Raw genomic sequence first — 15,626 nt, forward strand, 5'->3', positions numbered from 1 at the left:
CCCAGCATGGGTGGATAGCAAGCTGTAAAGAGACATGGAGGGATCTTAAACAGTATTACTAAGTGAAGGGCCGTTCTATAAAGGGAACATACTGTATGACTTCAACATGCAGCATCCTCGAAAAGGCAGAACTTTGGAGACAGTTTCTCTAAAGTTCCCAGTAATGCTCAGCAATTAAAAGTTCAGTCATTAAAACAACACAAAAAGCCTAATTCAAATATAGGCAATGGACTTGCATAAATATCTCTCTGAAAAGATGCACAAATGCCCAATAAGCACACAAAAAAGATGTGCAGCATTATCAGTTACGAGAGCAATGCAAATCAAAACCACAGTGAGATGCTGCTTCCTATACTTCAGAATGGCCGTTACAAAAACGTATTAACAAAGATAATGAAACGCAACCCTGGCACATTGCTGGTGTGACTGTAAAATGGTATGACTGCTGTGGGAAACACTTTAGCAATTCTTTAAAAATTAAAGATAGTAGCTAAAGAGATGGCCCAGCAGTTAAGAGCAATTACTGCTCTTCCAGAGGATCTGGGTACAATTCCCAGCACTCACATGGCAGCTCACAGCTGTCTGTAACTCCAATTTCAAAGGACCTGACTCCCTCTTCTGGCCTCTACAGGCATCAGCCACGCACACGGTACACATACACACAGACATACACACAGGCAGGCAAAACACTCATACCCACAAAATAAAAATAAATCTTAAAAAAGAGATTCTCTTTGCAAAAAAATTATATATATATATTAGAAAGTCAAAGACAGAATTGTCACATGGTTCGGCAGTTTTGCTCCAAGGTCTGTATCCACAAGGAACACAATGGCTTGAAAAGATACTTGCATATCAGTGTTAAAGTGACGATAGTCACAACATACGAACTGAAGGACTGCGTGACTCCCTGTGTCACACCACAGCTTCCACAATGATATGTTGTTTCTCTTTTCTTAAAATTTTATCTTGTTTTATCCAGGTGGGGGGGTTGCAAGGGTAGAGGGTAGATAGGAAGGGATGGGAGATGAATGGGATCGGGATTCATGATGTGAAATCCACAAAGAATAAAAGGTTAAATTTTTTTGAAAAAAATGACAAAATGGTATAATTTATATTTTATACAGCTTTTTTAAGTGTGTGGGTATCTTGCTTGCATGTATGTTTTTGTACCATGTGTTTGCAGTGCCTGAGAAAGCCAGAAGAGTAATGGGTCAGATCCCCCGGACCAGAGTTACAGATGGTTGTTAACTGCCATTGCAAGTGCTGAGAATCGAACCTGAGTCCTCTAGAAACCAAACAAGTGCTGGGAATAGAAGCTGGGTCTTTAAAAGAGCAGCTAGTGACCTTAGACTTTGAACCACTCCAGCCCCTATTTTATGTCCAACCTCAATTTAACATAAAAGGCCAATGATTGCCAGGGGCTTGTGGGAAAGGACAGAGGGATGAATAAATGGAACAGAGCAATGAAATTATTCTGCATGACACTGACATTGTAGGGTACTTTGGTTTTTTTTGTTTGTTTGTTTGTTTGTTGTTTTGGTTTCTTCTTCTTCTTCTTCTTCTTCTTCTTCTTCTTCTTCTTCTTCTTCTTTTCTGGAGCTGAGGACCAAATCCAGGGCCTTGTGCTTGCTAGGCAAGCACTCTACCACTGAGCTAAATCCCCAACCCTGGTACTTTGTTAAACATTAGTCACAGTCCCTGACATGATACCAACCTGATAGTCAAGATATGCCTAATGGCCCACTAGTGACATGATTGTTGTGGAGTGGCCACTTTCAGGTTGGATTTGAAGCCTGCTTCACAAGAGGAAATTTCATTCATTGAACTGTAGTCCTGGTCAAAAGTCTATGGCTAGGGTGGGGTGAGGCGGGTAGAGAGATGGTTCAGCAATTAAGAGCATTGGCTGCTCTTCTAAAGGAGGTGGGTTCAATTCCCAGCACCCACCATCTGTAACTTCAGGATCAGGGGATCCAAAACCCTCTTCTGGCCTCTGTGCACCAGACACACACATGGTGCACAGACACACGTGCAGCCAAACATGCACACATTAAAAATAAATGAAGTTTAAAAAACAGAAAAAGCCCACAGCCAGGGAGGCCATCGGCACTGGGTAGAGCCTGCTATCATTTTGTGAAGGGGTCATTGTTATGACTTGAGATGCTCCCCATAGGTCTGTGTGTTTGAACGCTTGGTTTCCAATGGTGACGGTTTGAGAACACTATAGAACCTTCAGGAGTGAGATCCTTGTTGGAGGATATAGGCCACTGGGGGTGGTCTTTGCTGTTTTATAACCTGGCCCTGTTTCCGGTTCTCTCTCTGGGTTTCACTTGTGTGAATGAACTGTGACCAGCCAGACTCCTGACAACCAGACCTGCCTCACACTCCTGCTGCCACGCCTTTCCTGTTGTGATAGACTGCATCCTTTCTGGAAATAGAAGCCAAAATAAACCATTTCTTCCCTAAGTTGCTTTTTGTTGGGGTATTTTATCACAGCAACAGTAAAGTAAATATATGCCAAGTATAATAATAACCAATAATAATAACCAATACCGTTGTATTGTCAATTTGCACTCTGAATATTGATGTTTGTACCCACAGGCCCTGGCTGCTCTCTGCCTTGTTCAAAGAAGCTGCCTTTGCGGTGGACGTCAGTCAAAGCAGAGACTCACAACTGGTCAACGTGCTGGAAATAAGAGACTGAGTGCTCACCCCTAAATGGAACATCTGTATTCACTCCCCAGGCACCAAGGCTCAGAAACATTGCAGAAGAGGAGGCGGAGTGGATGGAAGCCAGAGGATGAGGAAGAGCACTGTAGAGTGCTGCCTTCTAGACCAGGCATGGCTCACAATCATCAGTTCACTACAGCTGTGACTACCTGCTCAAGATCAAGCCAGCCAAAATCCTGGCAGATGTGGGGGTGATGATCTCCAGGTCCCACCCCTTACTGAGGAGCTATTGGTGGTCACTAGCTTCTGAGGAAGGGGAAATCATTATTTTTTTGAGGCTGTGGCCATTGTTAGGTTTCCCATGCTCTGCTGGATGGCCCCACACCCATGCACGTACAGGCAACACTATTGGGACTTAGTGGGTTACCAAATTAAAAAAAAAAAAGATATGAAGTTGAGAGAGATGATATATTAGGGGTATAAGGGAGAGTTGGAGGGGCAAACTGAGGGTTGTGGTAGTTTCAATGTAATTGTCTTCCGTAAGCTCATATGGAGTGGCACTATTAGGAGGTGTGGCCTTGTTGGAGGAAGTGTGTCACTGTGGGGGTGGAGTTTGAGGTCTCCTATGCTCAAGCTACACCCAGTGTGTCACACAGTCTCCTTCTGCCGCTGGGATGTAGGACTCTCAGATCCTTCTCCAGCACCATGGCTGCCTGCACACCGCCATGTCCTACCATGATGATAATAGGCTAAACCTCTGAAACTGTAAGCCACCCCAATTAAATGTTTTCCTTTATAAGAGTTGCTGTGGTCATAGTGTCTCTTCACAGCAATAGAAACCCTAAGACAAAGGTGAATATGATATTTCATATTGTGTGAAATTCTCAAGAATGAACAAAATTATAATAGAAAACTTAGAGATTAGAAAGAAGAAGGCAAGGAAGAAAGAAAGAAAGAAAGGAAGAAGGAAGGAAGGAAGGAAGGAAGGAAGGAAGGAAGGAAGGAAGGAAGGAAGAAAACCATAGCATGTATAATGCAAATAAAAACCTCTGCTCAGAGGGAGTGACCCAAGGTAGGTGGTATTAATACATGAGCCACAGCTGTGTGTATCAGGAGGACAGCATCACAGTCAGGCATAGTGGCCTACACCTGTGACCCCAGCAGGGAGGGCATTATCGGGGCCACCATGAGTTAGAGATCAGCCTACGTAGCAAGACTTTTTCTTAAAACAAGACAAAAACAAAAAAGTCAAGGTGACACCATGACTTTATAGCCAAGCCTGTAGCATAAAAGTCACAAGAGAGCTTGGCCAACATGGTGACGTCCTGAGCAAAAGCTAGATAAAGGGGCTTTGACACTGCCTGTGTGATCCTTGGTCTGGGGCTAAAAGTATATGAAGACTTCTCCAGAGAATGTGTAAAGACATTGCTCTGTGTGTGTTTTCCGTGATGTTTGATGCTTTATAGTGGGGATCCCTCTATCCCTCACATCCAGCAGTGAGGCTCCTGAGTCTGCAGCCAAGTGGGGCTCCTCCCAGTCCTCCACAAAGGAAAGGCTTGCTGGTGTCCCACTCACCAACCACTCCAAGATCTCCTGGAGCTCCCCTTTCGCTATTTCAGCTGCTTGGGAATTCTCACTCAGGCAAGCAGCTCCCTTCTTCTCCTCTGCCAGTTCCAAGGTTACCAGATTTCCTAAGTGGATCCCTGCCCACTTCTCTTCCCACCACCTGCACCTGCACCTTGGGTCTGTTTGGTGCCATTTGTTGCCTATTTTGCTGAAACAATCACTGTCTTTGTAAAGATGTTTAAATCAATAGCCAGTGAGCTTAAAAAACAAAAATGAATTGTAATGTACAAGGTGGACATTAGTAATTCATCAATATTGGTTCCTCAGCTGTAAGAAAGAAAGATACCACACTAACACACGATGTAACAATAAAGGAAACTTCCAGGGGCAGGAAAGGGTTAATGGGAACTTCCTATTTTCCCATCAGTTTTCCCGGAAATCTTAAGCAGTTAAGATTTTAAAAAGTTAAGGCATCATAATATGAATATTTTTGCGAACTACGATCATCCATTAACATCTTTCCTGGGACTCAGCTTGGTTAGGCAAAGGTAAGCTGTCAATGGAGAGGTATGTTAAAGGGTGGGGCTGTTGAAGCGTGGGGTTCAGGGAAGAACTTGGGAGCCAGCTGTGGCACACAAAGTACATGGACTGTTTGAGGGGATCCATGGATTAGGGGCCCCAGAGTCAGATTCCCCACAAGCTGAGACGTTGAACAGGGCAGGGGGAGGCATTTCTGCCTCTGCCCAGGGTATCCCAGCTGCTGGCGGGCTAGAGGACGTCATGATAAGGCTGAGCAAAGCATGAAACATCACACATTCACTCTTGGACCCCGCATGTCTTCGGACCTCCCTTCTAGGACGGAGTCAGGTGGGGCTGGTGGGAAGGTTAGGAGTTTGTGGGGAAGACAATGTTTCTTGGAAGTTATCCAGCACCTCTGGCTCTTACGGTCCTTTCCGCTTGCGCTTCCGCTTCCACGTAGATCCCTGAGCCTTGAGGGAGGGGTTTTAATAAAAACATCCCATTTAAGCATAAGTGACACAAAGGCTCTTACTCCCTCCATACTATGCAGCTGTGGGTCTCTTTGTTAAGTACCTTCTACGGCAGAGGGTTGAGCGGTGCCCTGATTTTTGGGTATCATAAATTTATGGGTAGTAATATGTGGGTAGTGAGAAGCTGGAAGAAGTTGGGGGAGAGGAAAGCGTGTGATCAAAATATAGGCTATGAAAAAAATAAAATAAAATAAAATAAGAACTGTTGGGGATCAGTTGCCTGATTTGGCCGTGAAGCGGGAGCCAGTTAACAGTGTGGAGGAGGGCATGGGAAGAACCCACTCCATCCTAAGTGCGTATTAACTCGGGTTCCCACCTGAGCCAGTCAGGTCCCTTCATGAAGGCCTCCCTCAAGCCACCCCCAACCCCTCCACCCTACTCCACCCCTGCTCTGTGGATTTCTGCCTAGCTTCCAGTGGGTAGAGAGGATGTCTGTTGGAAGGCCCCCCTGATCTTTGGGGATGCTTCAGGAAAACACCTGGCGAATGTTGGCTCAGCAAGCCTGGCCTTATAATTCTCCGCTTTGAGGATCAACTAAAGGCTGATCTTCCTTCCTTTAGGCACAGATTCACCATCCAGAGAAGGGATGACACATACATCCACACTTTTTTCCCACCTGGGTTTTCTGCATCCTGCTAGCAGTGAACACATTGTGCTAAACACTGGGGTCCTAGGAGAGGAAGCAGCTCCCATTACCACTTCCTCTTGACCTGATGAGGTGGTGACAGATCCTGGGTTTCCTTATGAACAAAGGTACCCTACCCCTGCCTCATACCACATTACAACAAGCCCTGCTCTTGGCTTAGGCTCTCCTCTGAGGTAAGCTAGCAGCATGCATGCAAGTCCTCACTGATCCCTGCTGAGCATAGGATGCCTCTGCCCTGTGTCTCTGTCTGAGTCCCTGCTCTTCCTGGATCCAGCTCCATGAATTTGGGGCTTTCTCTGAGATCCCTCTTGCTGCTCCCAGTTCCAAAGCACCTACTTCACACCTGTGACCAGCAGCTCCAACCATCTGTCCTACCCATCTGGGGTCTTAGGGCCTCCAACTCCTTAGTTACAGACAGTTTCTACGGTAACCTCCAGCTCCGATTCTCCAAATGCTCTTCCCCCTTAGAGCCAACGCTCTTTCCTAACTCCCTCCCTCTTCATCTTTACCCACGCTCACTTGTATATGGAGAAACTACCTTTTCCTAAACTTCATTAATAACACCACCAGTAAAATGTCATGTTAGCTACTCTTCAGTGTGGGTGCTTATACTCACTCCTTCTAGAAGTTCTTCACTTGCTTCTCAAATAATCAATATCTCTCTTGACTGTTTTTGTTTTATGGTGGTGGGTTTCTTTCTTTCTTTCTTTCTTTTTTTTTTTTTTTTTTTTTTTTTTTTTGGCTTTTGAGACAAGGTTTTTCTGTGTAGCCTTGGCTGTCCTGGAACTCACTCTGTAGACCAGGCTGGTCTCTAACTCACAGAGATCCATCTGCCTCTGCCTCCTGAGTGCTGGGATTAAAGGTGTGCGCCACCACTGCCCATCAGAACTGTTTTCTATGTCTAAAAACACACAAAGACCAACCCAGGAGGCAGCTGACCCCTACCTTACTGCCCCTTGCTCTGAACTCAGTAAACCTACAAAGCAAAACTGCCTTCGTGGCCCCCACACCCCTTCAACTGTGCTTCCGTGGAACAAAAGCCCTCAGAAGGTTAATTATATTTGTTATCACCAATGGCTTTCCTGTCCATCCACTGCAAGTCTCATCTGTTCCTTGAGACCAATGGTCCCAAACCACAATGGGTCTCTATACCTCTCAGTGTGACAGGCAGCGCCAAGTCCTCATTTCACGCTCTCAATTGGCTGCTCTTCAATGGGCTGATAATTTTCTGTTTGAACTGTTTTCCTCCCCTGGCTTCCAGGTACTATCCTCTCACAGCTTCCCTCCCACCACACTGGCTGCTGCTTCCTAGTGCCCTGTGCTCACTGGATTGTCTTTTCTCTTCCTTTTTTTTTTTTTAGCTGAGGATCGAACCCAGAGCCTTGCGCTTGCTAGGCAAACGCTCTACCACTGAGCTAAATCCCCAACCCCTCTTCCTTTCTTTTCTTTCCTTCCTCCGTTCCTTTTTTATTTCTTTCTCACCTCGAAGCTAATTTACTGAGTTTCTGAAGTACATGGAGTGTTAATTTGGGTGGAGTGACAGAGTAAGTAAATTGTGAAAGGGATCGGTCAACACAGAGATAAACTGAACATTTTTAAAGGAAAAGCTAGGTCTCTCATTTCTTATGGGAATTCAAGCCTGATCTCTACTTTTAGTGTACCTTAAACAAGGGCCCTTCCTTCTCGGCACAAGCCCTCTAGCCATAGGAGTTCTGTAGAAAGCTATCCCATCAAAATGAAAGGCAGACTTGAGCACCTAGACCACAGGAAGAGCATCTCCTACTTTATCACATTCATCAAAGAAAACAAAAGAAAATACAAGTGGCACTTGGCTTATAGGTACTGAGTATATTTGGAGAATACCATGCCTCACTTGCACGGCAGTGGAAACGATGGTTGACAGCCTTTGTTAGGGAAGGTGCAGAGCATTGGGAACCTACAAACTCTTGTGGCTTGGAAATGGTCATCCTGTCTGTGCTAACCAGTGCCTTCTGCTGAGGAGAGAGGAGATCTAATGGTGGTTTCCTAGCTGGGTGATACAGATCAGTGGTGGACAGTTTTTGAAGCAGCTGTGGAAGTAACCATGAGGCCCAGGGTTGGTTGGGCTGATGTGGGTTTTGCTGGAGCTGTATTGTAGGCACTGTAGGAATGGAGGAAAGTCAAATGTTCTTCTTGGCAACGAGAGGCTTGGCCTTGGGGTCTTTTGTAGTCTTCGCTGTGTTGGCTCTGACAAGAGCTTGACTCTTCTCTGGCTCCTTAGTCTTGGGTTTGGCCTCTGTTTCAGACTTCAACAGGACAAAAGGTTCCTCCAGCCTGTCGCATTTCACCTCAGGGTTGACCCAGTGTGAAAAGAACGTCATCTTATTTTCTGCATCCGCTTCTGGGGGTGCTGGAAAGGTGGAACTCCAGTGAGTATCGTCTCCCCCATCAGACCCTCCAACTCTCAGCCCTAACAAGTTTCACCCCTGCAACATGGCCTGAAAGAATTCCACCTTGAAATTTTTCTATTTAAAAAAATGAAGCCCCTTTGAATATTGGACTTGAAAATATTGAGCCATCAGATGTTGGCCAAATAAGTTGGCATTTTAAGGTCTGGCCTTGTAAGAGCTGGGCGCCCTAGGCTGAGCATTCCCAAGAACCTTTGGGTAAGATAATTTGGTTTAACCCAAGAGCTGTGCGGATCATTCAATCTGCCCCAAGAAATCCTGAAGGATGCTCTGGGAACCAGTGAAGAAACTGAAAGCCCAAGGGATAGAGATGGCGGCTCTCTACTGATAGTCTTACCAGCCCATCCTCACTGAAGGCAACTTGCTTAAACTAAAATTCTACCTGAGAAAGACCCTAAAGGGGCAACAGGAAGCCAAGCAGCTCTGGGGTTCTTCTTAGAAATCCTCCACTGGTCCATGAGCCTCAGCAAAGTGTCTGTTTGTGCTTTGTGATTCTTGGCATATTTGGGTTCCACTGAGTCCTCTGTTTTTCCTGCTTAGGTAAGGACTGGGCTTCACTCCGGTCTAAGGGGTCCAGGGAACCTTCGGGTTGGATTATTCACTGAGGCCCCCAGCTAGACACAAAGAACCTGGGTCTCCAGTGTGTCCCAACGGGACTGTGAGATGTCAGCGGCTCAGTGGGCAGGACCTAGGGCATTCTGCTCAGTCCAGGGTGCCCTTGGCTCTACTCTACTACTGTCTTTAGGTCAGCTCAAAATTCTTCTTTCAAGCAGATCCACTCTAGATCTGAGGGACATGGGGATCCTGGTGGGATAGGAGTCTTGGATTGGTGCTTTCCTTTGCTTGTTTAGATTCCCAAAGGTCTCCTGTGTGGAGATACTCTTTGGCCAAAAAGTGTTCCCTGTCCTCCTGTCTGAATGGGACTTTTCCAAATTTATTTCTAGGAATTTCTTTTTGAAGTAGAATTTAGTTTGGGAATGATAAGTGCTTTGCGTGATTAAGGAACACCAGGAACATTTCCTCAGTTATACTTTAGCCTGGAATACATCTCTGCATATGGTATACTGGCACTTGGAACACTTGACCGGGATTTAGCATGCCACTATTAAGGTAACACTGAGTCAAAGATTCTAATGGGCTCAGCCCCCATCTCTGTGATTGTGTATTGGCTAGGATTGCCAAGGTAATAGCCCAGAAAGATCCACAAAACAGCAGGCAGCCCTAGCAGGAAAGCAAGCTTGGGCAGCCTAGAGCTCGCAGTAACAACATCTGGCAGAGTCTCCTGCTGTCGGTCAAGGCCTGTCAGTGTTCAGCAGTCTGATCTAAGTAGGGTGCTGATTACTATCTATGTGTCTCAGACTTGTTTTCCAGGAAAGAGCAGAACCAAGACACTGTCGGAGCTCCTGGAATACCGTAGACAATGCTTTTCAGTCTCAGAAATTATGGAGGCGGGGTTGGTGCCCTTGAGGGTCTTCCTACGTGTAATCTGTGGGCTCTGCCACAATGTTTTGGTCTAATCAGCCAACTACGGATTGGCCCTGTTGCTGCAATAGATCAGTGTAGGTCATCATTCTCAAGGGCCGTTAGGAGCAGCCGGATAGACTGCTGGATCTTTAGGGACTGGTTCCAGCAATAACAAATAACAAATCCACCTGCTCTTTCATCCTGTGCTGGAGGTAAAGCTCCAGCAGGCACACTCCAGGACAAGGCTGCTCCCCTCTTGATGTCGGAAAAGGCCTGGATCTGATGAGACAGGTTCTAACACATCTCGGGTTTATACATTAGGTGGTTCTCTGCATCTGTAGAGCTCTCTAGATGAGTGGCAAGCCCCACCCCCCACTCAGGCCACTGCTGCCATATTCATGGGCGTCACGCCAAGACTTCACACTTGGCCAGAATTGGGGACCTTCTGGGTTTGTCAATGGACATGCCCAAGTTTGAGAACATGGGGAAGAAGCTGGTAATAACTGACATGTAGAAATTTTTAGGCAGTACAGAAATAAAGGAGTATCTGAATAAGAAAGGGCCATAATCGCCCTGTTGTGGAAAGATCTCTAAAGGCAGACTCAAAACCCATTGTGCAGAAGATAAACTACGGAAAGAGACCTAGAGAGGGCCACTGGTGTTTCAGTGTGACCACACCCCTCCAAACTCCTTCAAGGCTATGTATAAAGGCTAGTTAAATAAAAGCTAAAAGAAGGAAAGAATAGAACCCAGGCCATGGAATAGGGTTAGAACCTACTCTGTAGTGGCCTTCTGTGGGTGCTATATATATGGGAAATGGCCGGGAGGTAGTGGTACACGCCTTTAATCCCAGCACTCGGAAGGCAGAGCTGGCAGATCTCTGTGAGTTTGAGGCCAGCCTGGTCTACAAAGCGAGATCCAGGACAGGCGCCAAAACTACAGAGAAACCCTGTCTCAAAAAACCAAAAAAAAAAAAAAAGGTAAGTGGTGAAGTGGTGTATGCTACAAGATGCCCCCAGGAACTCCTCCACAGATCAAGGAAAACCTTGATGTGAAAATGCATGCATTTATATTTCCCTATACTCACAGGCACCTTGGGGCCTTTGGGACATAGGAACAGCCGGTGATGGGAATATGAGGTAATAGGGTATTGTTTCAGGTTCAGGAAGCTCTTGGTCCTGGGAAAAAGAAGAAATGTAATACTCAAGGGCTGCTGACCTTGGTCCTTCAAGACAAATTTCTTGGTTTTCTTCCTCCTCTTTTGCTGATTTGCAGGAACCCCGGGTTCTTCCACACTTGAAGAAGACAGAGAGCCTGCATCCCGGGACACATTTGACCCTTGAGGTTCCTGCTTTTGCGGAGGATCAGGACTGTAACATTGCACGTTGGAATCACCAGTTGATGGGGCAGCTGACTGAGTTGAAGATTTCTGGTCTGTTGATTGTGACGGTGTGAGGCTGGATGCCTGTGAAACGTCTCTAGAGTGTTGGGAACAGAGCTCTGGGCTCTTGTCAAGCTCAGCTTTCGATGCAGGTAGTGCTTCCAGGCAAGGAAAGCTCTGTGATGCTCTCAGTGAGACAGGAGAGGTCGTTTTGTTTTCTATCCCCAGCAACTGCTGAATTTCCATAGCCATAGCATTGCAAATTGAGCAGGAAGGCTCTGAGCACAGGAGCCGCCGGATACTTCCATCCCGAGGAAGCCAGCCCTGGCTAGGAAGGAAAATGGCCAGTATTGAAGACAACACACGGCACCTGCCTCCTCAGAAGTAGGTGAAGATTGCTTTTCTTCCCTCGCCCTACAAGTCCTGGGCCTATACCTCCTGGGTCTATCACTCTGCTTTTCTTCCTGGGAAACCTTCAGATGGGAAGGTCTGGGGTTGAGCTGAGAGTCTGGGGAAAGGTCTCAGACAGCCTATCAGAGGTACAGCACACAGAGAGGACTGGAAACTTGGGTCGGTTCTCTGCCAACCTTATCGAGAAGCTGAACTAGAAGAAAAGAACCAGGCAGATAAGAGGTACCAAGTGATTAGCTCACAGGCACGTAAGGCCTGAATCAGTTTTAGGGGCGGGCGGGGGCTGAGAAACTTGGTGCCTGGTAAACAGTCTATCTAAACTGTGAAGAATGAGGTCCTCATTCTAAGAACTGTGGATGCCCCTGCTGCTGCCCCAGTATCTATTAGGGATCAATCCCATTCTATAGAAGTCCTCAGGGAGAGTATAGATGACTGGCTGAGGGTATCCCAAAAACTGGCCTTATGGAGGAGAAGCCTTCAGAGGAGATATGTGTGTCAGCAGAATTCAGCCAGACCCAGAGCTCCTCTACCCTGGAAAGGATGTAGCTGGGAAGAGATGGGATAGTAATGGCTTCTTTATGCCAAACCCATTGTCTTGAGTGAACCACTTGTCTCATGACAGGGCAAGGCCAGCATGAATTAACCCTGAAATGCAGAACTACCAGGACCCTGGAGTAAAATGGGTAGTTCTCCCTCTTGAGAGATGTATGAACCCTCTCTGCCCTGGTGGGCTTCTCAGCTTGGACTGATACTCTCCATGGTGTCTCTCTCTCTCTCTCTCTCTCTCTCTCTCTCTCTCTCTCTCTCTCTCTCTCTCTCTCTCTCGTCAGCACCCCCGTTCTCATCTTTTGCCCAGGCGAGCCAGGCTGGGAGTCGGGAGACCACAGAGAGCAAGACTTACCTTTTCATGATAGAGAGTAGCTTCTGCAGCTTCTCGGCTTCTTCCTTGGACGTTCTCTTAACTGAAGGAGGAGGACACAGGGTTAGACAGAATGGAAGGTTGAGGGGTAACCTACAAGCTAAAGGCAGCTGCTGGTGGTGGCACACACCGTTAACCCCAGTACTCAGGAGGCAGAGGCAGGTGGAACTTTGAGTTCAAGGCCAGCCTGCTCTACAGAGTGAGATTCAAGACAGCCAGGACTACACAACACAGTGAAACCCTGTCTTGAGAAACAAGAAGAAGAAGCTGAAGGCTTTTGAAGGACGGGTGACCCATAACCCCAAGAGTAAATGCTCTGTGTACAACAATTTGCTGTGCTGCCCTGTACCCAATTTCATTTGCTCTTCACAACCACGCCATTAGTGCCCATTTTGTGGAGAACAAACATGGAGGTAACATGGCTTCCATAGGGCTTTACAACTCGAAAATGACAGAATTAAGGACATTGGCTCCACATCCTTGTACTTTATCTTGGGAAGGCCAGACAGAAGATGGAGTATGCCTCATCTCTTTCCCACCTACATACGTCTTTAGTTGTCAATGATTAATACAGCCCAGTCTTCAAGGGTTGGAAACACCTGGCTTCTTGTGCCAGTCATCACGGAGGGTCAGGATCTGTGGAAACCTCACCCACAGAGGTAGGGATTCAAAGAAACTGGGATTTACCTCTTGGTGTTCTCTCTCCAGGCCTTTGTTTGACTCTTCTGTAACACTTGAAAGATAAAAACATTAGAATATGAAGTGGAAACAACTTTTCATGTCTAACGTGGAACAAAATCCAGAAATGTCCCCTAATCTTCTTCTGTAGTCTGTCTTTACGCTCCCCTACCTTCCCTTCCCAGTCAGCACCCTCGCCCTTCTCTTCTTACTCCTGATTCAATTTGAGGGTCTTCCATATGCTATACCTTCCGTCTCATCTCATGGACAAGTTCTGTGGTCCATGAGGAAGAAGAAAAGCAAGACAAAGTAAACAATGGGCAATATGAGTAACCAAAGGGCTTCAGTTATCAAAGGTCCTAAATGTTCACCAACCAAGGTAATCACTCAAATCAGAGCTGATCTGGGATCCAGTGAAGAAACCCTCATTTTCAAAAACCAAGGGGTAAGATAACCAAGATATGGTGAGGAATAACCATATTCTTGTAAACAACATATTCAGGCCTGGTCATACATAGTATTTCCCTACCTTGTAACAGCTCTTGTTAGGTCCCAACCTTAATCCTTGATGGTTCCTTTTAATATGCCAAATAAATAATGCAATAATGAATAGAGATCCATAAGTATATAATGGGTATCCCACATCCCACAGAATAAAAGTAGGGCTCAACATCATTGGACTTCCTTAGTCATCCCTCTCCCAGGCTTCCAGAGTGTTAGAATGCAATGCCTCTGAATTCTAGAGTTCGACTCTTTGCCTCACAGAAGATAAAGCCAGGCCACCAAACTACCTCACAAAGCCCCCCTGTTCCACAAAGTGGCCACAGAACTGCAAACCTTCATCTATCTTGGATAAAGTCATGTAGTGGTTCAACTTTGAAATGATGGTGTCAGTTTCTATATAGGCTGCAGAGCCTGTGACAGAAGATGTCCCAGTCACAGGGGACATCTACCCCTTTATGCTTCCCTACACCCTGTACTGTGGCAGCTCAGTTCTCTCTTAATTCCACGGTCTGGCAATCGTCTCCAGATAACTCAGTCTTTATGCACACTACATACATTTTAAACAAGACAGGCTAAGTCAGAGGAATCCATGAACTACACTGTCTGTACGGGGGAGATAACTGAAAAATCATACAACAGGGTTGGGCAGAAACTATACTGTTAAATCTTAAATCATTTTAATGTCACGGGCAATGACATAGTATTGAAAGGTTTAGGAAGAAGATCATGTAAAATAGGTCAGGAGAAAACAAGACAAAACAATAAAAACCTATCTGGCTGCTGTCCTACATAGTTCTGAAAATTAAAGGACTTATGCCAGGCTGTGTAGTCTATCTTGAAATGGGTGGATGAAATAAGCAGCACCTTTCATGGAAGCACATGAATAAGACTAACTTTGAAAGCTCCATCCAAGGCTCGATTTCTTTACAATTGTCTCTGCAGATCTTGCAGCACCTGCCTTATCCCTTTAGATAGCTTATTGGCAAGACTTTTATCAAGGGCTACAAACTTGGGAATCTTTGGTTAAAACCACCATGATTACAATATTGACTGAAACAGTGTTTATGAAAATCTGAACATGTCTCCAACAACTTCCTTGAGAAAATCTTGTTCTGATTAAGAGTGATCTTGGTTCAAAGCATCTTAAAAGGCTATTTGGTCCTTCCTTCAGCATCCAGCCCTCCATCAGTCAGACATGGTAAGTCTTTGATATGTGCTCACCCTGAGTACCAACAGGTAGATAGGTAGATAATAATTGCATTGCTTGCTTGTTCACAGGACACTTAAAAAGACTAGTTTCAAAGGCCAGACTAACTCATTTGAAGCAAAAGTCATCCTTTTCAGGGGCTGAGGAAGTATGAAACAGTGTTTACCAGGGACACGCTTGCTCTGGAAATTAACAGTGTTGATGACACTTACATTGGAATGCCCATCATGCTTCCGAACTATCCTCTTAGAAATGAGTAAGGGATTGGCACAGAGCTCAGTGAGAGACCCTTTGTCCAGTAGGTGTAAAGTTTTGGCTTGATCCCCTGCACCAAATATTATAATAAGTAAATAAATAACAAGAAAATTTGTTAAAATGGTGTATATTTTATGCTAAGTATATCAGAGCAAAATTTTAAAAATTGTGGCTATGAGGACTTTTTTTTTTAACTAGTTACAAGGAAGAATATTCCAGAAATTATTTGATCAATTATTGGATCAGTGAAAGTTTTCCTTAAATGTCTCTTATCTGCAAAACAAAATCAAGTTTTAAATAAAAGATTATTTAGGAAAAGTTTCCATGTGAATATGAGATGGGATTGAGCCATTTCAACATCTTTTATGAATTTGCAGATATCAAAATGAGATAGGAATGAGAGAATCTCTTCTAACAAAGTACTAAATG

The 15,626-nt window shown here is 45.4% G+C and overlaps 1 protein-coding gene across 3 annotated transcripts; it reads right to left on the reverse strand.

The window, feature by feature from the left end:
• Window positions 1-7,841: 7,841 nt before the first annotated feature.
• Fam205c (family with sequence similarity 205 member C) lies at window positions 7,842-13,904 on the reverse strand. 3 transcript variants are annotated; one of them, XM_036180152.1, is made up of 6 exons: window positions 13,761-13,904; window positions 13,231-13,286; window positions 12,536-12,589; window positions 11,061-11,551; window positions 10,031-10,033; window positions 7,842-8,320 (listed from the first exon to the last, which is right to left on the reverse strand). In XM_036180152.1, the coding sequence occupies exons 1-6, from the start codon at window positions 13,902-13,904 to the stop codon at window positions 8,091-8,093; spliced, it is 978 nt and encodes a 325-aa protein (XP_036036045.1). In that variant the 3' UTR covers window positions 7,842-8,090. The 3 variants fall into 3 exon arrangements, with proteins under 3 accessions (XP_036036045.1, XP_036036044.1, XP_036036046.1); XM_036180151.1 differs by lacking the exon at window positions 10,031-10,033; XM_036180153.1 differs by lacking the exons at window positions 10,031-10,033; window positions 13,761-13,904 and having other exon boundaries at window positions 12,536-12,596; window positions 13,241-13,288.
• Window positions 13,905-15,626: the final 1,722 nt, after the last annotated feature.

The sequence above is a fragment of the Onychomys torridus genome, chromosome 2, assembly GCF_903995425.1.
Source record: "Onychomys torridus chromosome 2, mOncTor1.1, whole genome shotgun sequence".
NCBI lineage: Eukaryota > Metazoa > Chordata > Mammalia > Rodentia > Cricetidae > Onychomys > Onychomys torridus.